Below are 21,765 nucleotides of genomic sequence, written 5' to 3' on the forward strand. Positions count from 1 at the left end.
CAAAGAAAATGAAGTAAGGATTCTGTTTCTCTTCCCTATAATTATCTCCCCCCATTGCACGTAGGGAAAGTGTGTCAGATCACTCTGGATTCAAAGCAGTGGTTTGTGATTTCTGGACAAAGTGGAGTCATAGGAGAGCAGATGATGGCGCTGCCTAAACAGATTAAATGGAAGCACCACTGATTTCTTCAAGTGGTTATCAAATAAGAGATGGAAATGATCTCCAGACTGAGGTGCTGTATGCTGGGGCTTGTAATTCCCAAAATGGCTGCTGCGACTTCTGTGGATGATGTAAATATTTGCATCGGCATTCTGCTTTCAGTATATGTGGAACTCACATTGAAATTCAATTATAAAAGTGCCTGAGTTAATTCAGCAGTTAGAGAATGAGTTTGCATATGATTTGCATGCTTAATGTACGAACACCTCAAATGTCCCCATAACCCCAGCTTCACCCACCCATCCCCACCCCTACCCCACAACCCTTGCCCCACAACCCATGGTACCCCCAGCTCCTGCCATGTCTGTTCAGGCTTTTCTGAAAACTGCCCATTGAGCTTGGCCAAGGTGAATCTCAGCTAAATGATGACAGGGCTAACGTGAAGATTGGATGCTTGCTTTGGGTTGTCACGTCAGCGGACACTGGATCGAAGGATCTTTTGAGGTCAACCAGCTCCTTTTGTATCATTCCACAAAGTTGTGTGCCAACTTCTGTTGTTCCGTTAACAGTGTTACCTGTGACTTAAATGTACAACACCTGTTTGCTATGTTGTTGTTGCTTTATCGAGGGAGGGGGGAGAACAGGGGAAAAGGTTAATGGGGGGAGATTAGAGGATGATTTGCTAGATGTGAGGAGAGCTTTTAGTTAAGAACTCACAGCTGCATGTTTCCAGAGTTTTACCTTATTTAAAGGTTATTACACTCAGCTTCAAAATAATATTGAAATTCGCATATTCTGCATTTTTAGTTTTATACTAGTTTTTTTAAGACCAAATCACAGCCAGTTGAAATAAAGACTGGAGAGATAAAAAAGATCCAAACATTTGAGAGAGAAGGAAAAGAAAAGATCAAAATAGGAAGTCAGAGGAAAACTTACTCCTAATTAATTAATTGCAATCAGTTATTGCTTTCACGAAATAACAGTTTGTATAAACATGAAGAAAAACTCAAGAATGAGTCAGGGATGGGTCATAAAACATAGGATTTCTGTTTAAAAATGCCAAAGTAAGTATTCCAGGTAAAGCCTTAACAATATCAACAGACGGGAGATGGGAGAACGGAGCCCTGTGAGAGTAAATCAGCAACTAGAACAGAACTAACACACAGAGTAGCTCAGGGCAGAGCGTAAGAGACGAGCAGAGGGGTTCTGACTGGTCACACACTCTGGTGAGAAGCCAAGGAGATACTACGAGGCTCACTTTGCTCTTCCCGTGGTTGGGAGTCACCCATCTTAAGGAGAAAAGCTACAGGCTCTCTGCTTCATGAAAAGGCTTGTGCATTCCTCTGCCTCTGTGACAAGGCCTTTGCATTCCTAAGGGGCTCTAGAATTCTTTTGTTTTTTAAAGCCAGTTAGAAATTTCCAGACGGCAAAGCCTATGCCTAACCCTTTCCAGTAATGACAGCCACCTCGTATTCCTCCTAATGTAAGTCCAAACTGCACAGGGAAAAAGTGGAATGGTAGTCGTCTTCCCCAAAACACACATCCTATTTAAGCTACGCCTGGAGACTTGGGGCTCTTAACCTTTTGAACTTTCTAGAGCATTTCAAAGAATTTAATGAAAGTTATGGACTTTTTTCCCCCAAAACATACACCTACATCCAAAATTTGGCATTCTTATCCCAGACTTCTTGAAAGTCCTCCTTAAGAAATCCTAGTGCCAACCCATTTGCCAGTACTTCTGTGGAACTTTGTCTCTAGCCAAGGTTTTATTTCGTTTTGGAGCTCATGAGACCTCTTTATACTCTTCCAGCTCCTGAGAAAGGTAATTTCTCATAATTCTGTAAGACCAACCAAATCCAAGTTAGAGGGAGAGTGGCTTTGGAAATCTGCCTGTTGTCTAGATTGAGTTATGTCCAACAAAGAACCAAATCTTGAACAATCAGAATCTTTACGAGGGAAAGGAGAAATCTCCCAACACAGGCCTTTGACTTTATAGATGCTCATACTAAACCATGACAGTAATAAAACATATCGAGGTTAACCTCATGGAAAATGATAATTAAAATGATAGAATGTCCTTCTGTCTTAGGTCTGTCTTTGTGGACATTTATGTACTATATGATATACCAGCATATGGGAATGTGCTTGTATTTGTGATTAGGGTCCTCAAGTACATGCATGTGCATGTATGACCAAACCTGGTATTTAAATATTTATTTTTCATTCATGCTTTAGGTTTTCTGAGGGAGCTGGCTGAGTATATCCAAGACAACCACAGTAGTATTGTATTGATACAAATGAATTCAGAGGAGGGAAACTAGGTATCATCCATTAGTATATTTTTCTTCTAAAATTCTGTTTAGTGTCACACCTACTGTATCTTTTCTCCAGAGATATAAAATTATTCAGAGTACATGGTACATGTCCTAACTGGGAACTGAAACCGATGGAACTGTGTATTCTGAATGCAAAAGCAGTTCAAACTAAACATTTCAGTCAAGTTTAAAAACAGAAAAGTCTTTCAAAGATTGTATGTTCTTTTCTGTTGGAACAGAAAATTAGTAAATCATTTATGAATATATTCATGTTTTATTTTAAAATTACTTACCTTAGGGTGTCATTCGAAAAATAGAATAGGTCAACTTCTTTCATACCTCAAAAATTAACTCAGCTTTGGGAAATATGATGCTAAGACATATAAAACCATAACAAACATATAATATACATTTGCACATTTACAGCACACAGGTATAAGATGAACTCAGGCCAGCTATAGGGAATGAACTTGGCCTACTGCTCATGTTACCTCTAGAATAAATGTGATTTTCAGACAGGAGACTGGGGAGAACCTTCCATTACCTTGCGACCTCCAAACGAAGCCACAGCCTCAACTCCAGTGCAGTACTGGCAACACCACCCGGAAAAGCTCATCTTCCAGTCGTGTGATTACAAAGCTTTTGTAAGTTACCCAGAATTCAGTACTTGGGTACCAGCAGGGATAGAGGGTACATTTCTAACCTGTTTACTTTTATATTGAAGGTATCCCCAAATGTCCATCACTGAAATTCCTAAAATGTTTTCCCCTTCTCTTTTTTCTTAAAGTAGCCTTCTCACCACAGAGAAAGTCCAAATAAATAGAGCTTTATAACCCTTTTAATCTTGTAAGCTTAAGGTCTGTTTTATCTTCTTATATAGTTGTATATTTTAAATTAAATGTGATAAACTGCTATCTTAAAATGGAAATGAGTATAAATACAGCACATATAGACATTTCCACTTATAAATCTCAAAACATTGGGTCTACTGCTCTATATAAATACCAGATTCTTTTCATTGTCATCATTTGGATTATATTACAGTACTGGGCTTTTTTTTTTTTTTTTTTTGGAAATAGGAGAGAGAATCGGGCTTAGCTGAGAATTGTGAATGATATGAACAGGTAGATGTTCAAAAGATACCATTGGTTTGGGGGCAGGTGCTTGTCATGACTACAGCAGGGAAAGTGGCTGAACCCAGGACAGAGCATTGAAACTGTCTCTCTTTAAAATAAATGTTTCAATTAGGACAAAGTTTCCTGATACCTTAAAAGATAAGGATTTCACCACGATCATTTTCCTTAATTTGATGAAGATGTGGATGTTCTGATTATCTCACAGTAGTTTAGGCTTTTTTTTCATTTTGTGCTCTCTGCACCCCTTTAACTGCTTATATCTTGAAGCATTGGACTCATTTCAATAGTGATCTTCCCAGAACTGGGGGGATTGAAATGCCTCCCTCCTCCAAGACTCAAATGCCAAATCCCTGAGCCTTTCTTGGAAGGCTTTGACCAAACCCTCTGCTATTGTGCCCTTGCACAACCTCTTCAAGTCAGGGACCTCCCGGGTCGGTAGGACTGATTCCCACCCCAGTTTTTGCAGAGTGCCAGGGTCTCCTCAGTCATGTCAGGAAAATAATTATTTTAATGCACTCTTTTAAAAAAGACATATAGAGCTCTTTCTATTTTTTGAAGGGAATTAGAGAAAAATGATAAATGGAAAGAGCCCCGTTGAAGCTTCAAAAGGTTGAAAGGGAGTCAACTGATAGAACGACAAAATAGACATTTTGCTAAAAACTCTTTGCCCCCCCAGCCAGAATTTGAAGCATGCGTGACGATTTGTACCAAGGCAGTATTGGAGCCGATCACCTAACGGCAAAGTGGTTAGTCATTCCTGGGAGGAGACATTCTCATCCTTCTCCTGCCCCATTCAGCCCCTCCAGCGTCACTTTGCACCAAAGACTCAGCTCTCTGGGCTGTGGAACAACTGTGAATGACATTCCCCCTCCCCGCACGCTCCCAGCCTGTTCTCAAGTGGATCAACCACAGGGCACACAGCTGTGAATGAAAAAGGTCCAAAACTGCCTCTCTGCCTCAGAACAGCCTAACGTTAATTACCTATGCAGCCAACTAAGTCCAAATGGGGCGCATGTTGCTTAGCTTCTCAGCTGTCTCATACAGCCCTGTAATTACATAGATAGTGATGTGATTTATTTTTGCAGACATAGCTGCCTCAAAAAACAAGGGAAAACATTTTTAGATGCCCCCGTTTTGCAGTTAAATATGATCTGAAAGATGGCGTCTTTAGAAACTGCTACAGTTTTATTATAAAGAGCAATTTACAGCTTTCAGAACTGTGCTTAATTCTGCTGCATTCTCTCTATACGTGCATTTATTTGTTAGAATTAGTTACCGTTAGTTTTTAAAAGTTATGCAGCAGCCTACAGCCAGGAAACCTGGCCAGTAGTACTTCTACAGTCTGCTTTTAAGTTGCTACTCATATTTATATTCTGTTTTTCATAAATCGTTAAATTTTTTTTGTATTTCAGTATTTAGGTTCTATGCTGATAAAAGAGCTCAGGGGGACAGAATCAACCCAAGATGCTTGTGCAAAAATGCGGGTAAGTTTGCCAAACCATTTTATTTCTAGTCACTGAAATACTAAATACTGGCTGTGGATACAGATTGCCACTTTTCAGATTACTATTTTCTTCATCTGTTGGTCTGCTGAATCACATTGGTGTTATATAAAAAGGTGTTTGGGTTTTTTTCATGTTTTTATATTTGAGCTTATGTCACTGTAGTTTGAGCTGATGTCTATTTAATTCAGTTACTCTTATTTTTAAAGATTTAAAGTAATTTTATATACATTGATCATTCTCCAGATTAGGAGAAAAATGACCTTTAGTTTACTACAAGAAAATGTTTTAAGCACTCACTTGACAGCCTGAGAATATTTACTGAAAAGACTGCCAACTAACTAAAAATTAACAAATGGAGAATATTGAGAGCATATTATAAAAAGCTCATTTTCCTTATGAGCCTTCTTAATTATTCATTTTTTAATGTAAGAAAAACATTCAGCTCTGAGCTGAATCATATAAGGACACAATGTTGACAGAAACGGCAATTCCAAATGTCTGTGATTGGTGGCTGCTGGGTTCTGAGGAGTCTGTATTAGCCAAACCGATTCTCACTCACACTGCAGATCCATGGGACCTTTTTCTTTCATGTGTCCCTATTCTTCTTCCTCCATAGCACATGTGTAGAGGATATGGTGATATCTGACTGATGATACAAATTAAGAATATCGGACTTAGTCCATATAGCAACTAATCAGGGTCAAATTTAAGATCATTAGCAAGTGAACCCTAACTTTTGTCATTTATTTTATATGAGCACCTTTTGATGGGAAATACTTAAAAGCATATAATTTAACAGTTACAAAGGTAAACATGTAATGTCCATTGCTCATGAAAAGCTCAATACATGTGAATCTTCATGAATTTGACACCTCAGTAATGTAATCGTCATTTTTTTTTTGTAATCGTCATTTTAATATTTTGATCATTTCAGTAGCAGAAGAACTGAAACAGTTATCCTTCTATTTGATGTAGTTATACTTAAATTGTCAGGACCAGTGAATCTTTATCCCAGGTACTGTTTAGATGAAAAACACCGTGACGCGTGCAGCAACTCAAGTTCTAGTTCTGTTGCTGCTTACTTGCCTTAGGAGTCAGTTTTAGTCATAATAATAATAACTGGTAGCATTTACTGAGTAGTTACAGTGTGCCAGTCTTCTGTGCTGAATACTTTGAGTGTTCAGCTCATCCAGTCTTTACTACAAAGCTATAAAGATTAGTACAATTGTTGATCCCATTTTGCAGATGGAGAAACTGAGGTTTAGAGAGCTTAAATAACTTTCTCAAGGTCCAGCAGTGAATAACTTGCCAATCTGGGACTGGGTCTGTCTGACTCCAGATCCCAAGCTTTTAACTACTACATTCATCTGCTTCTTCTGGGCCTCATTTTCTTAGAAAGTAAGGACATTGGACTGGATGCCCATTAGGGTTCTTCCTGGTTTTATAATTCTGGGAATCTTGTATACTAAATATCTATCTGATCTAAATTATGTCACCAGTGAACAATAAGAAATGGGAAAGGTTTTCAATCGTCAAGCCTCATCATAATTTTAGAGCTATTTATGAAGATGTCTAAGAAATTAACTTGGCATCTCTGATGTAATACATGTGACTCCAGCCACTTCGATGTGGTAATGAGCACAAATAGTGCATAGAGCACATAGCACCATTTAAAATACACCAAATCTGTGATTTGAATTTCGGTCAATTTCTTAAAATTAAGTGGATCTGAAATTTCATTTGGATAGCAATAGCAAAACCATTTTAATAGTCTCGGTGGAGAATAATTTAGTTAAATACTTGTCTGTTGCTTAAAATGAAAAGGCCATCTATTTAGAAGCCAGTCTTCCGTTCTTTGGGGTGTTTATCCAGTTTGCTGCCCTTGGTGTTACTTTGGGTAGTTTGCATGAAGATAAGAACTTTATCGCTTCTTAGGATATCATAAACCCTTATTTCCCATCTTGATTAAACAAACATCAGTCTTTGATACAGTAGCTGAAGTTGCACTCACTGGGTTCACCAGAGCCTTTCACAACCAGAAGCGCAGATTTGATCTGTTACGTGGAACTATTGAATTGTGAATTAGAGCTCTCACCGACTAAAAATGGTGTGGATCTCAACTTGCAGTTAATGTTCAGTTTGAACATCCAGTTGCTGTTTTCTCTCTTTTCAACATGGTTGCATTTCAGCCAAAAGTCCCAGTGTAATCCAGTCTCCCCAGGGGAAATACTTGAGGGCGCAGATGATCTTAAAATTGATATACCGTAATGTCACTGGGCCAAAGTATGGTGCACTAAAACTTTACCTGGTTTCCTCTTTCAGTTCAATTGAAAAAAAAAAAAGTTTTCAATTCAACAGTATGAATTTTAGCTGAAATTAAAATTTCTTTCCCAGTAAGAAGTAAATCAGTGTAGTTCCTTATTCTGAGAACTATTTCCTTAAATGTGTTTTTGTTAACAAAGATGACTACAGTTCGGCTCCTGCTGTCACTGAGTACGATTCAGTGGAGGAGGCCAACATGTTAACAGTAATTCTAGGAGTAGCAGAAGTATCACCATAGAGGTGTCTTCGTGTTGCCATCAGGCGTGGTCTCCTAAAATCAGTTTATTGGGATTAATAACAGTTAACAGTTGAGAGCTGTGGGCCGGGCCCTGCACAAGTGAAATGTACATTAATTCATTTAATCATGAGGTAAGTATTGCTATTGTCCCCACTTTCCGTATGGGGAGACAAAGGCCAAGGAAGGTTAAGTAACTTGCCCAAGGTCCACCCAGCCAGTGAGTAGTGGAACCAGGATTTGAACCCAGGCAGTCTAACTCCACCACCCATACTCAAATCCCCAGGCTGTACCACCTCTCACATGTGCCAGTGGAACGTTTATTGTCCTGAATTTTAAAATAGCTGAAAAGGTGGATCATTTATGTTGATAAAGAAAGAACTTTAGAAACCCTCAAAGAGTGTGTAAGATTAGTACCAACTAAATTAAACCATTTAGCTAACAAACATATGTAGTAATTTGGGCTACATTCCAATGTACTAACATAAATAAAAATTTCAGGAGTTTTTTTTGCATCCTTAGCAACTATAAATGTTTTTTTTCCCATAACACTTACTTTAACACATTCAGTTTGCCCCAGCAGAAACCAAACACGGTTTTCCCTTCTCTGATAGTCATGATTGGTTATTTTCTGAGTTTATCTAAACCTGTTTATTCATCTCTAAGGTCCCGTCCGTTCTGAAATAAAGATAATTCTACACTACTCTCCTGGTGTTCTATTATACACCTATTATTTCAATTAAAAATACACCATAACTAACAGACATGTGTGAGATGATAGTAATTCATATCATTCTGCAATATGGAATCACTTCTCTCTTTGTTTGTTCAGGTTAACCAGTCTCTTTCCTCTTCAAACTGTCTTAAGATTTTTTAATTAATAGACTTAACTTTTAGAGAAGTTTCGGGTTCACAAGAAAATGGGGCATAAAGCACAGAAAGGTCCTTCCATCACCACCACCCTCACAGTTTCCCCTGTTACTAACATCTTGCATTAGTGCGGTATGTTTGTCACAGTTATGAACCAATATTGATATATTATTAACTAAAGTCCATGGTTTACATTAGCATTCGTTCTTTATGTCATACAGTGTTTTGGGTTCTGACAAGTGCATGATGTCATGTGTCCACCATTACGCTACCGTACAGAATAGTTTCACAGCCTAAAAATCCCTTGTGCTCCACCTACTCACCCCTTCTCTCTGCTGCTACCGTAACACCTGACAACCCTGACCTTCTTGTTACATCCACAGTTTTGTCTTTTCCAGAATGTCATGTAGTTGGAATCATACAGTAGGTAGCCTTTTCAGACTGGCTTCTTTCACTTAGCAGAATGCATTTAAGGTTCCTCTGTGTCTTTGGTGGCTTGATAGCTCACTTCTTTTTATCACTGAGTAATATTCCATTGTATGGATGTGCCACAGTTTGTTTATCCATTCACCTATTGAAGGCCATCCTGGTTGTTTCCAAGTTTTGGCATTTATGAATAGAGCTGCTGTAAACACTTTTATGTAGGTTTTCATTGTAAGATTCCCCCCATCCCCGGAAGAATTATCTTCTGAATTGTGTTTAGTGAAAAAGAATCAATAGAAACTTGCAAGAAACCCTGATCATTTTGTAAGTAAAATTGTAGTTTTGCCTTATCTTTTAGAGTTTTTTTTTTTTTTAAATAAAAGCCTACGAGACTATCCATGTCTTGATACTGAGGCATCCTTTTAGGAAGGATCATTTCTATGAATTATTTTGCACCTTAGTGGTACAACTGGCTGCTTATTTCCTTTCCCATGATAGCTTTACAGACATGTCTATTTAAAATTAAAAATTTAAAACATATTAGTAATATGTCAGGAGTTGTGACAGATATCCGTTTAATCTGAACACATTCATTTCGTGCTGCCTTTATGTTCCTGGTTGGGTTTTCCAGCTAGATTTGGGCTCAGAGCCAGAGTCTTCCTTTCTAAAAGGGTTCCTGAGAGGAATCCTAGCTCTACGGTCCTGAACACGATCCTCCCCTAACATATTCCCCACAGAACATGGAACCTTCCCTCTGTCACACCTCACATAACACTGTGTGACGTCTGGTCACACCTGCCCTGTGCCCCTTAGAAGGCAGGAACCGTGTGTGCTGTGTCCCCAGGGTCTGCTGATAATAGCTACCTTACTAAGTAGCTGTGATGGTTTCATGAAATAATGCCTGTGAAGGGTCTAGCTCAGTAAAATCTTAAAACACGTGACCTCTTCCTCCAAACGTTGGAAAAACAAGTAAATTGATGGATAGATTTGCTTTGGATTATTTCATTTGTTTTTCCCCACCTCTGATGGGGTCCTTACCCTGGTTTTCTATGTATACAGTATATATGAGAGTATTCAGAAACTTAGGGACCCTGCACTCTTCTTTCCAATTTTTAGAGGTCATTGCCAAAAGCAAGGAAAAAATGAAGGAACACTGTAGATACGATGTTATATGTAATTTTGCATTTCATATTTAGGGGAGGTAATTTGTTCCTAATTCTATTGGGAGTTGCTTCTTTTAACTAATGTGTCCACAGGACTGAACTTTACAAAGCAATAAATAGATTGCTTGGGCCTTTCAGTTCTCTTTGGCATGATCAGCTCCTACTTCAAGATTCTACGAGGTACAGTGTTGGGTGAAGTGAGGGATTTGTTCTGGCAACAGGAGGTCCTACTATTCCATTTTGCCTCCCTAGACTTACTCATACCCCATCCCCTAACCTTGAGTTTTGCCCCAGGGAATATTTATCACTAATATATAGCACTCTCTCACTTCCCTCATTAAATGTACCATAAGGAAACATCTGCTACTGTAAGAGGTAGGCCATTCTATTCAATTTAATACTCTGAAATCTGACTTTCCCCTAATCCCATAGTCGACGGTTAGAAATGTTCACAGGTGTCACAGGTTGTTTGCGTTCAAGGACATTTCCCTAAAAAAAAAAAGGAAACAAAAGAAAATGAAATATCTGTTCTCAACTATAATAAGGTAGAAATCGGCCTTTCTGATGTAAGAAAGGAAATATTTTAAAATTATGTTTAAGTCAGGAATAAGCAAATCTTCCAGTGTACTTCGGTTTTGGAACCTCTATTTCCCAAAGGGCTTAGACAGTTTCACCATGGTTCAGACTTCTTGTTGAGTCTGTTCCCTTTAACTTTATATGATTTTTAAACTTTTAATCTGGAAACAATTCTAAAGTTGAATTTTAATATAGATTTCCAAGTAATCATCTGTGCCTTGGTTGAAGTGTGAAGACCATCTTTTTTCTGTGTTTGCAAGGAAAGAAATTAATGGCAGAGAATGGATTGGAAAGCTTGAAAAAAGGTAGAGTTTAGAATCAGGTGGAAATGTTAAATTAAGAGGCTCTTTCCTTAGGAGAGGCTCAAAGTGAAGTCATGTTTAGTCCTTCTGTCCTCATACAAATCCCTTCTCTGAGGAACTGTCATTTTCAGAAATAATTTCAGGGACTACTTCTTAGGAACCAGGCTGGGAAAAAAACCTAAAAACAACTGTTTTTTAAAAGTTTCTGTTGCCCAAGTTTCAGGAAAGAATCAAGTTTTATCTTTCACTCTCTCAAAAGTACTGCACGAGGCAGGTAAACACAGGTCTAAGCCCTTGAATGTGGTGTGTGTGTCTGTGTGTGTGTATTAAGATAGCAATACACACAACGAAACAGCTGCCCTTCTAACCCCTGTCACTGTGCTTTGCTCATGTGTACTTTTTGCTTCGTGAGTATTGTATTTTCCTAGGAGTCTACCCAGTGGAACACCAAACGGTCCCAATCACCGTATCCCATATCATCTTCATACCCCAGTTCTCTTTACTTTTTATTTTTGTTTTTATTACTCTCGTTACTGGCTTTTCTCCCATGTAACACCCTCACTGCTCCACATCACTGAAAGATGTCATGCGCCTCTTCTGTCTTTAATTTCCACTTGTCTGAAGCCCTCTTTCTAAACATAGTGAGTCAGTTGTTTTTGGTTCAGATACATTGTTCTGCTGAACATTCCCTGTTGCAGCCACCGTTTCACTGCAGTCCGAGTATGTTCCGCAGAGATTATTCAGTTACGCTGACAGATTTTGATTTTACTTCTGCCCTCCTTTGCCAGTGGGGTGCTGTGCTTTGAAAAGCTAAGCGAAAGCATTAATCCTCAGAATAACAGTAATAGCCCAAATCTATTGATGTTCACTACATGCTAGGCACGGAATTATGTCATCTCACAACAGCTCCACAAAGGAGATGCTATATTAACATACCCATTTTACAGATGAAGTAACTAAGACAAAGGGAGGTTAAAATACCTAGCCACATAGTTTGAAAAGGGTGGAGCTAAGACAGAAATCCAAACATACCCTCCTGTGCTCTTACTGTAGTGAGTAGAGGAGGCCCTGGAGGAAGGAGCTTATCATTGGGTCCCTTCATAAATTCAGGATGACACCACACACACACACACACACACACACACACACACACACACACACACACACACACACACACACACGCTCTGAAGCTGTACTTAAATGTGATAGACTGAAAAAGTCCGTGTGTTTTTGCACATGTTTACAGTTGACTTTGCTAACTTAAAAAATCTTAAATTTTTTAAACTTTACAGTTGCTTCTTACAAAAGCGATACACATTCACTATTATTCAACTTTCAAGTAGGGATATAGAAAAGAGAAATAAAAACAACTGTAGTTTTACCACCCAGAAGTGGTAAACACCCCTCTGTTAACACCTCGTTTGTACATAATCCTCCAGACTGATCAGTTATGCGTTTACAGGCATCACTTTTCGACAAAAAATGGAAATATTCTGAGCCTGTTTATAATCTATTTTTAAATACAATATATTTTGAAACATTTTTATTACAATAACTGTTCATCCTCAATATTATTTGCGCTGGTTGAACAATATTCCAATCCATAACTGAACCAAACTTATTTAACCAGTTCCCCTTTTTGGTCATTAGGTCATTTTCAATTTTTTCCAATTATAACCAATACTTTGGGTAACATCCCTATACCTCAGTCTTTTGCAGCTGGTCTGATTATGTCTTTAGAATAAGCCACTAAATGTAGAATGACTGGGTCAAAGAGTATACACATCTTGAAACTCTGGGTAAGTATTGCCAAACTGCCTTACAAAAACATTGTTCCAATTTATACTCCCAGAAGCAGTCCAAGAAGACGCATTGATGTTTGCTTGTCACACCTCTCAGGGGCATAACTTAATATCTTGGATGTGTTCCTAGTTGAGGATGAACTGGGGAACTTTTACGAGAAAACATACATCTCCAGCATGACCTCTGGGCTTATCAGCTCTATCTGGTCAACATCTATTCTAGACATAACTCTAGAATCTGTCTTCAGGACCCAAACTCTTTATTTTATGTGCAGAATGTTTTGTCCTTTCACAGTCCCCGAGGAACCAAGGGTGAATTAAATACTAGTTAATTGCTCTGAAGACCAAGAGCTGCAGCTAACTGCTAACTAAGGATTTTTGGAAATCACTTGTCAAGTGGAGCATAGTGTGTTTTGATAAATTAATGTCTCTCTGAATTAATGTTAAGATGCAGTACACTGAGTCTGTATGTATAGCAGCAGAGAACAGTTCTGACAGTGACTTTCAATCAAATTCATCAACTGCATCTTTAGAGCAGAAGTTCTCAAAGTGTGGTCCCCAGACTGGCAGCATCAGCAGCATCTGGGAACTTGCTAGAAATGCAAAATCTTAGGCCCTACCACAGACTTACTGTCTCGGTCTGTTTGGGCTGCTGGAACAAAAATACCGTATACTGGGAGAAATTTATTTCTCATAGTTCTGGAGGCTGGGAAGTCCAAGATCAAGGCACTGGCAGACTTGGTATCTGGCGAGGGCACTTTTCCTGGGTCATAGATGGCCGTCTTTTCACCATGCCCTCCTGGCAGAGGGGGCAAGTGAGCTCTTTCAGGCCTCTTTTATAAACACATAATCCCACTCATGAAGGCTCCACTCTCATGACCTAAGCACCCCGCAAAGGGCCCACCTCCTAATACCATCGCATTGGGCGTTAGGGTTTAACAAATGAACTTCGGGGGGATGCAAACATTCGGCCTGTAGCGCTTACTGAATCAGAAACTCTAGGGGTGGCACCCAACAGTCTGTTATTTACCAAGCACTCCATGTTATTTGAATGCTCTCGAAAGTTTGAGAACCACCGCCTTGGTCCACTGGGCATTCCAGTAAGACTGCTGTGTAGATAGGCTATCCTGGTAGAACAGTCTGCCACAGTGCCTGGATACCAGCCAGGGCCAGAGGAATAGAGATAGAGGGCATTGCTCTGTGCTGTGCAGACCTGGCCAGGGTATGTGAGTTACTCCACAGTACAATAGCCGAGTCTTATGCCGGAGGAGGAGTTTGAATGGCTGCTGCTTGCCCACTGTCTCTTCTTGTCACGTGGCCTTACTTAGGCTCTGTATTCGCCCAGCCTTTGGGTCAGAGTCCTTGTGACCAGAAAAGCCCTTGAGAGGTCATTTACCCTCATTTTCCAGCTAAATGAGACTTACCCCTAAGTCATTAGGGATAGATGAGGGAAACTCTTACTAAAGACCAGATGGAGAAACTTCCCAGCTGTCCCTAATAATCATTCTGTCCTCTCAAGAAGTCCTGTCCTTCTCATCTCACTGCTTGCAGTTTGAGCCAATTTTCTGTTGCCAAAACGAAGTCCTAACCCTTCCCTCCTCGAAGCTGAACTCCACAAGATCTGTGACGCGTTTGCCACGCCATAGGAGTCTCTTGCTGCATCTCTGGTCACATCCGTGGTTCTCCTCCAAGGTCTTCAAAGGCCTCCATGCCTGGCTCTGAGTACCTCGGCCCTCTGAAAAGTCTCCTGAGTTCTCCGTGTGTCGAGAGGCTGGGGCAGTGGTCCTTCTTTATAAAACTGGCTTCTTCCTCGTTGCTGTACATGAATTCGTTTGCTCATTCCTTTAACAATCATGGATTTCAGCAGCTTTTAGATCAAACCCTATGAAATTGCTGATATTGAGCCATTTTTGACCCTTAAAAAAATGACAACTTCATAGGGTTCACCTGCGACCATGTGCTAGTCATTATAAGAGAGACAAATCGAGAAAGGTGTGGGCCATCCTCAGGTGCCTGAGGGGAGCAGACAGCCCCACCCCAGAGCAGCGAGACGCCAAGGGACGGCAGAGGCTCACAGAGCAGGCGGGGGAGCAAAAGGAAAGCCGTCCCGTCGGCTGGGAGGCCAGAAAGTGACTTTGAAACTGAGCTCCAAAGGGTAAGAGTTCATGTTAAATGGCTGATTTGCGGTCTGTTTTTTCTCTCTTAATAATCCCCGCAGCGTAGCTGGTTTTGCTGCATACAAAATCACCACAATATTGCTTGTTTGGTGTATTTTTTTAATCATTTGAAAGTCACTTGAGGCTACCAAACATAATTGTTTGATCCTATTTTAATTTACTTGCTGAAACTGAATATAATAATTAAGTGTTGAAACTAAGGAAAATATTATATGGCAAAATTAATAATTATGGGGCTTCCCTGGTGGCGCAGTGGTTGAGAGTCCGGCTGCCGATGTAGGGGACGCAGGTTCGTGCCCCGGTCCGGGAGGATCCCACATGCCGTGGAGCGGCTGGGCCCGTGAGCCATGTCCACTGAGCCTGCACGTCCGGAGCCTGTGCTCCACAACGGGAGAGGCCACAACAGTGAGAGGCCTGCGTATCGCCAAAAAAAAAAAAAAAAAAAATTAATAGCTATAACTCAGCACTGAATATCTAACTAGAAAGCGTTCTCAGGGTAGCCATGTGTAGGTTAAAATATGCTCTAAGTTGGATGGCAGTAGACCATTGGGAAATCTGTGCCTGTCTGTGCTTAAAATACGCCAGCAGTTATCGGGGTATTGTAAGAATGAAGAGTCAGTGACCTCCTCCCCACGGACTGCCTCACTCTTTTTCCTCTCTGTGCTGATTACTGGGCACAGTTGATTCCTGTTAAGAGCATAAATGTCACTCTGGACTCAAATCCAACATTACAGCTCACAGCTGAAGTGTTTCCAGTCCCAGTTATAAACCTCTTTGCTCTCATTCACACTTGTGAAAGTCCTGCTCTGAGATGCAAAGGTCCCTGCAATCTCACAAGGATATTCTCATACTGTTGATTCTGCATTAGAAAATGAGAAACTATTGATATTTTCAGGGTGTGCTGTAAGGCTAGAACAAAAGCTCAATGGCAAATTCTTACTTGATACAAATATTCCAAGCAGTTCATAATTGGTCATTTAAAAGGAAAAGAAAAAAGATGGTGGATTTTTGGATTCACCAAGGTTGATTCCTTCCTTGGTGAATCCAAAAATCCCTCTTGAAAAAAAAATGCTTTGAAAGTGTTCAGTTACTTTTCCTATTAAGTACAATATTTCAGAACAATATTCAGTCCACCTCCAGATAGAAAATTATCCCTGTTCTGTATGATGCTTAAAAACAATATAAATCCAAGTGCTAAATAAAGGACTGGCTTCAAATTGAAGATTCAAAAGTTGCATTTTATTTTAGGTTTCAGAAATGTAACATCTCTATATAACTAAATACTGTTTCCCTCAGAATAATAAAAGGATGGTCATCTTAATTCAGGAAATTGTGAAGAAAATACAATGGAATATCACTCTATTCTTTCAGCTTTCAGTGGGAGAGCAAGATGCTGCAAAGGTTAAGTTAATTTGGGGCATTACCCTGAGCATGTAGCTGATTAGGTATGCAGAGGTCCTCATTACAAATTAGTCTCTCCTGTGAAGCTGAAACTGAAGGGAGGGGCTTTGAGGACTCCGGGAAACCTCAGAAATTCCACAGAGTGGGGCATAGTAAAAAGCAACTAGAAACAAAAGGGAACCACAAAAGAAAGTTTGCCCTGAGCATTTTACTGAGGAAATGGGCCTGAAGGAGAGAATTCTGTTTATACAAATAAATAAAGCTTCAATGTTTAACATACACATATGGGAGTATTCACCATCCAGAAACAGCAAAGCATGAAGATAGGTCATAGAAACCAAGCTGCCTGAGAGCAGATGCTTTGTAACCTGAGCAGTGGTATCCAGACTAGGTGCCTTTGTCCCTGGGCAGGAGAAGAAGGTGATTACAACACTGAAGAGAAGCTGGGGAGGGTGGGACTTCAGCTGCCTGGGACCTCACATTTTGATATCTGAAAAGCCTTCCTAAAATGAAGCACTTATTGGATTTCTTGCCTCCCTGGTTAGCCAGTGAAGACTCGGTATATTTACCTTCTTTCTGTGCGCTTTCATCTTTCATTAAAATTATGTGTGAATAGACCTCTCTAAAGCTCTGTAAAGTACACCATCAGAAAATCCTCTAGATTGTAGAGTCCAGAAAGAGGTTGGATCCGTATCTCTTATAGAAATATAATCGCCTTAACAGAGGTGCATTACCCTGAAGACCTCCCACAGCCCCTTTGAACTCTGTGGCTGGCCAGATCCATCATCTTTTTATCTTGACTCAGTGGAAGAAGAAGTACAGTTTGGCCTGCAGGTTGGAACCTGTGGCCACCCGCAATACAGCCTGCATCGATGGGACCCCAGTGTGGCCTCCAGTTAGGAAAGCAGGGCTTCTTGCCACCCACGGAAGAGAAAGAAATGACCATCCTTTATCTTTTCTTCTTTGTTTAGCTTGGCTGGACATACGATGTGAAATCTTAGTATCAGGACAGAACTCCCCGCTGATGCCCTCATTTCAGCCTAAGAGCCTGTGTCCTGACCTGCCTGTCTTTCTAGCTCTCTGGTCCCCCTCTTGGCATTCATTGCACCGTGTTCTTTTCTGTGTCTGCTGTCACCATTGTCCTGAAGCTGCTCTTGATAAAATCAGCAACAAATTTTTCTACTTGCCCAAGCCAGGGGTTTCACCCAGGAAACGCAGTAGAAGTAGCAGCCACTCCTATGTGTGCCAACCGCTGGGCCAGGCACAGATTTTTAGGCCTTTTTAGTCCTCCTGGCATCAGGCTCCCACCTTCTAAGGAATCTTCTTCTGGACTTGTGATACTGCTGTCAGGTTTCAGATTCCTTCATTGACTCTTCTTACCCACTTCTTAAGTATTAACCATCCCCTGAGGGGTGATTCTTAGACCTCCTCTAGTTCAATCTTGGAGCCACTTTATCTGCTCCCATATCCTCAGCCACCCCCTCAATGTGGTTGGATTTCCAGATCTGAAAATGCTTATTTCCAGTTTTCTAGTGGACATCCCCACAGTATTATCACATTCAAGAGGGTTTCATGCGAAAGCACATCCCCCTCCAAGGTTCCTATCTCGGCTGACGGCCTCTTTGTCCGCGGCGTCCTCCCGCTCGCCCATCTTCTGTCCGGATCAGTCAGCAGGTCCTCTTGATTCTTCTTTATCAGAATGGTGGCCCCCCCCTTCCATTCTCCAGAGCATCTACTTCAACTCAGTGCTTAGGTTCTCTCAATTGAATTTACACCACAGCTTCCTGCCTCCCTGCATTCAGCCTCTAGCTATTCCAGTCCATCCAACCACCAGAACTATCTTTTTGCAACAGAGATCTGATCCCTACTTAAAAGCTTCCAGTGGATCCCAGCTTGGTGGAGTAAGTCACAGTCTTCCAAACCTATTGTACCAGCCTCATCTCCCACCAGTTACCCAAACCCACTATATTATTTCTCATTTCCAGATGTTTATGTGTGTGTTGATTCTGCGGCTAAAACAGCCTCTGTGTCCTCTTCTGCCACATGGAAAATTCCTATCCAACCTTTAAGAGCCAGGTCGGTCACCCCTAGCGGGCAGCCGGTGTTAGTTGAATGAATGGATGAGGACTTGCCCACTTCCTCGTGCAGAGTGAGGCTCTCCCTGCTCAGCACTCTGGAAGCATTCTGTTCACATCTCTGTCCCATTTGTCAACATTTGCGTTATAGCTGCTCTCTGTATCAGACCAAGCCAGGAACGGTGACGTGTGCTTCATGTGCCCCTTCCTCTCCCTCTCCCATGGCAGAAGTTGTTCCCAACCCTCTTTACGACAGCCCAGACGCAGGCTCAGAATCCTTCTCAACACGGCACTAGACAACCACTCTCAGCAGACCGGAGTCTGCACACAGTCTGAGGTCTGTGTGACATCCCCCAAAGAAGACTCTGCATTTTTCCAGCACATGGGCCGCCTACCTAGTATAACCACTCAATTGCTCAATGAATGAGAAATGGGTTTTTCTCTTTAGGGGGTTTTTCTTGATACTACATGAAGTGTTGGTATTTTAACCTTGGGTTAGGTGTATATTATTTCATGTTACAGATAGATCTGTCCACGAGAATGTACTCACAGCAAGAGATGAGCGAGGTGATTTGTTAAAACCCATTGTTACTCTTTGCAAAGAATTCTTCACACACACACACACACACACACACACAGTCCACCAAACCACTGCCTGTTCCTTCCCCGTCTCTACAGATTCAGCCCACGGCCTTGCCTTACAGTCAGCACACTGCATGTTATTTCCTCTAGCCTTGCCTTCACTTAATCTTGCACATTGTTAAGAGTTGGTTGGATAAAGCATTAAAAAAGATAAAAGTATCCTTACATTCCAATTTCATAATATCTCTTTTCGGCAATCACAGAAGAAAACTGTTGAGTCTGGGTAATTTTAAAACTAGTTAAAAAGCACTTCGAGGGAGCTGCTTTTTTCTATACTGTATGAAACAGTTAATATTAAATAGTAATACTCTCAGTAATCCATTTTCTTTGTCTTTGATGCGGCTATAGTAGCTATCAAAAAGATGTGTCAAAAACAACCAGGAAAATGAGAAGCACCTTTTCCGTGGCTCAAGTGAAAGATGAAATGTAATTATCATTATTGAGTTCAATGAGTTTCATTCACACTATCCAACCTTCTTTCATTCTGGTCACATTTTCAGAGTTTAAAAATGGAAAATGGGTAATAATAAATGAAGAAATCAAGAAAGTTCATATTTTTCTCGGTTTCCTTAATATACATAAGACAGCTGGTTGTGGAACACTCAAAGCAGAAGGCTCTTGCATGTCAGTCATCAGACGACTGTGCAATGCAATAAACAGAACGATGAGAAAACAGTAAAAGCAGAGGAGAGACAGGGTCTGGAAAAGCCTGCAGTAATCTCTAAAATTACAGTTTCCCTGCATCAACATATATCTGTAGAGCCTATTCTCTTTACCGTTTAATGAGTCTGTGCTGTCTGTGAATTACTGAAATGGTTTCCTCTCACCTTTTTATGTATTTTCTCTCCTATTATGTTCTCACCTGTCTTGTCTGGAAAATCCATCAGGCTAACTGTCAGGTAGGTTCTTCTTGATGTTTAATGTGATTATTAGGAGTATCCACAGCAGGAAATGAAGTAAACAGACTGTGAGTGACCTGTGATGAATGATGAAACTAACCAGAAAAGGCAGTTGCTAAATTACAGAGAAACTTTTTGCAGATGCATAAAACTGTAGAAGCTGCAAACTGTAAGCACATTCAACCATTGTGAACATCTATCGTAAGAACTTAGCCTAAGGGATTACAGCAGCTCTGAATGATAAAGTAGGTTGCCTGCACTGTCCGGTTTTGCTGTGGCTGAAAATACAGCCTGCCCCCGAGGGCTCAGTTGTCATGGAGTGGTATTATATCCTATGTGGCCATGAGCAATTCTGCCGTAAACTATCAGCTTTTATAGATTTGGCCAGGTCCAAGAAAAATTCACAACGATGTTTTTTGTTTTTTGTTTTTTTGTGGTGCGCGGGCCTCTCAACGTTGTAGCCTCTCCCGCTGCGGAACACAGGCTCCGGACGCGCAGGCTCAGCGGCCATGGCTCACGGGCCCAGCCGCTCCGCGGCATGTGGGATCTTCCCGGACACACAAACCCGTGTCCCCTGCATCGGCAGGCGGACTCTCAACCACTGCGCCACCAGGGAAGCCCCACGATGTTTTTTTTTTAAAGATCTTTTTGATGTGCACCATTTTTAAAGTCTTTATTGAATTTGCTACAATATTGCTTCTGTTTTTATGTTTTGGTTTTTGGGCCACGAGGCATGTGGGATCTTAGTTTCCCGACCAGGGGTCAAACCCACACCCCGTGCATTGGAAGGCAAAGTCTTAACCACTGGACCACCAGGGAAGTCCCCACAAGATGTATTTTAGATCCCTGTTTTAAGTACGTATTCAGGCATGCCTTGTGCCTTGAAGAAAGAGAGAGACTAGGAAGAAATGGGGACAGGTGGCATGTATTTTGTTAATGCTAAACTCATCCTTAGAGTTCAATCTGACGTGGCTTAACTCTAGTCAAAAGAATAGTTGTTTGAAATTGCATAGGGGACAGAGCTGTTCATTTCTCCCCTTGGGGTCAGGGAAAGGGCGTATTCCTTCACCCACATGGAGCAGCGGAACAAGCTCTTTTTAGATCCTCAAGTGCAAAGCAGATACTTTATAAACCCAAACCATAGCTAAGCCCAGGAGGAGAGACATACATTTAAATTAGAGTGTGTTTGGTGTGTGTTTGGTGTGTGTTTGATGTGTGTGTGTGTGTATTGTTTTTAGCTTGAGCTCATTTTTATCTTTCAAGAGAAAGAATTATGTGCTGCAGTTGCCATGGAACACAGACTGCTCTAATAGCTTTCTAATTTTAATTTCAGAAGTCTACAGAGCAAATGAAGAAGGTCCCTACTATTATTCTTTCAGTCTCTTATAAAGGAGTCAAATTTATTGATGCAACAAATAAGGTGGGTACCGCACCTCTCTTTGGTTTAGACACCAGATACAGTCCTGAGTAAATGATCTAAAATCCGTTGCTTCCCATTATACCCAACCTCCCCCATTTTAATCACTCCTCACCCCTGACTTTCATGATCCCTAAAACAACTGTACACACACTCTCACACACACACGCACACGCACACGCACACGCACACAGGGGGGCACATCGCATTTGGGGGCTTGATCTAGGATTCCTACACATACGTTGCTTTCACTTTTCCCTGGTACCTTCCTTAGTAGACTGTGGCCACTCAGTATCTGGCACGTCCCTTTGGATCCAGAGAATATTAAAACAGAAAAAAAATCAT

General features: G+C 40.8%; 1 protein-coding gene across 16 annotated transcripts in view; it reads left to right on the plus strand.

Moving 5' to 3' along the window:
* ANKS1B (ankyrin repeat and sterile alpha motif domain containing 1B) overlaps positions 1-21,765 on the plus strand; it is a 1,163,439-nt gene that overhangs the window by 1,103,716 nt on the left and 37,958 nt on the right. For 15 of the 16 annotated variants that reach the window (XM_060164617.1, XM_060164618.1, XM_060164619.1 and 12 more), the window contains 4 exons: positions 2,991-3,119; positions 5,024-5,095; positions 19,992-20,003; positions 21,337-21,423. In XM_060164617.1, coding sequence (XP_060020600.1) covers positions 2,991-3,119; positions 5,024-5,095; positions 19,992-20,003; positions 21,337-21,423 — 300 coding nt within the window. Of the gene's footprint in view, positions 1-2,990; positions 3,120-5,023; positions 5,100-17,048; positions 17,057-19,991; positions 20,004-21,336; positions 21,424-21,765 lie in introns of all 16 variants that reach the window. The other variant, XM_060164622.1, reaches the window with a different exon arrangement.

The sequence above is a fragment of the Lagenorhynchus albirostris genome, chromosome 11 (genome assembly GCF_949774975.1).
Source record: "Lagenorhynchus albirostris chromosome 11, mLagAlb1.1, whole genome shotgun sequence".
NCBI lineage: Eukaryota > Metazoa > Chordata > Mammalia > Artiodactyla > Delphinidae > Lagenorhynchus > Lagenorhynchus albirostris.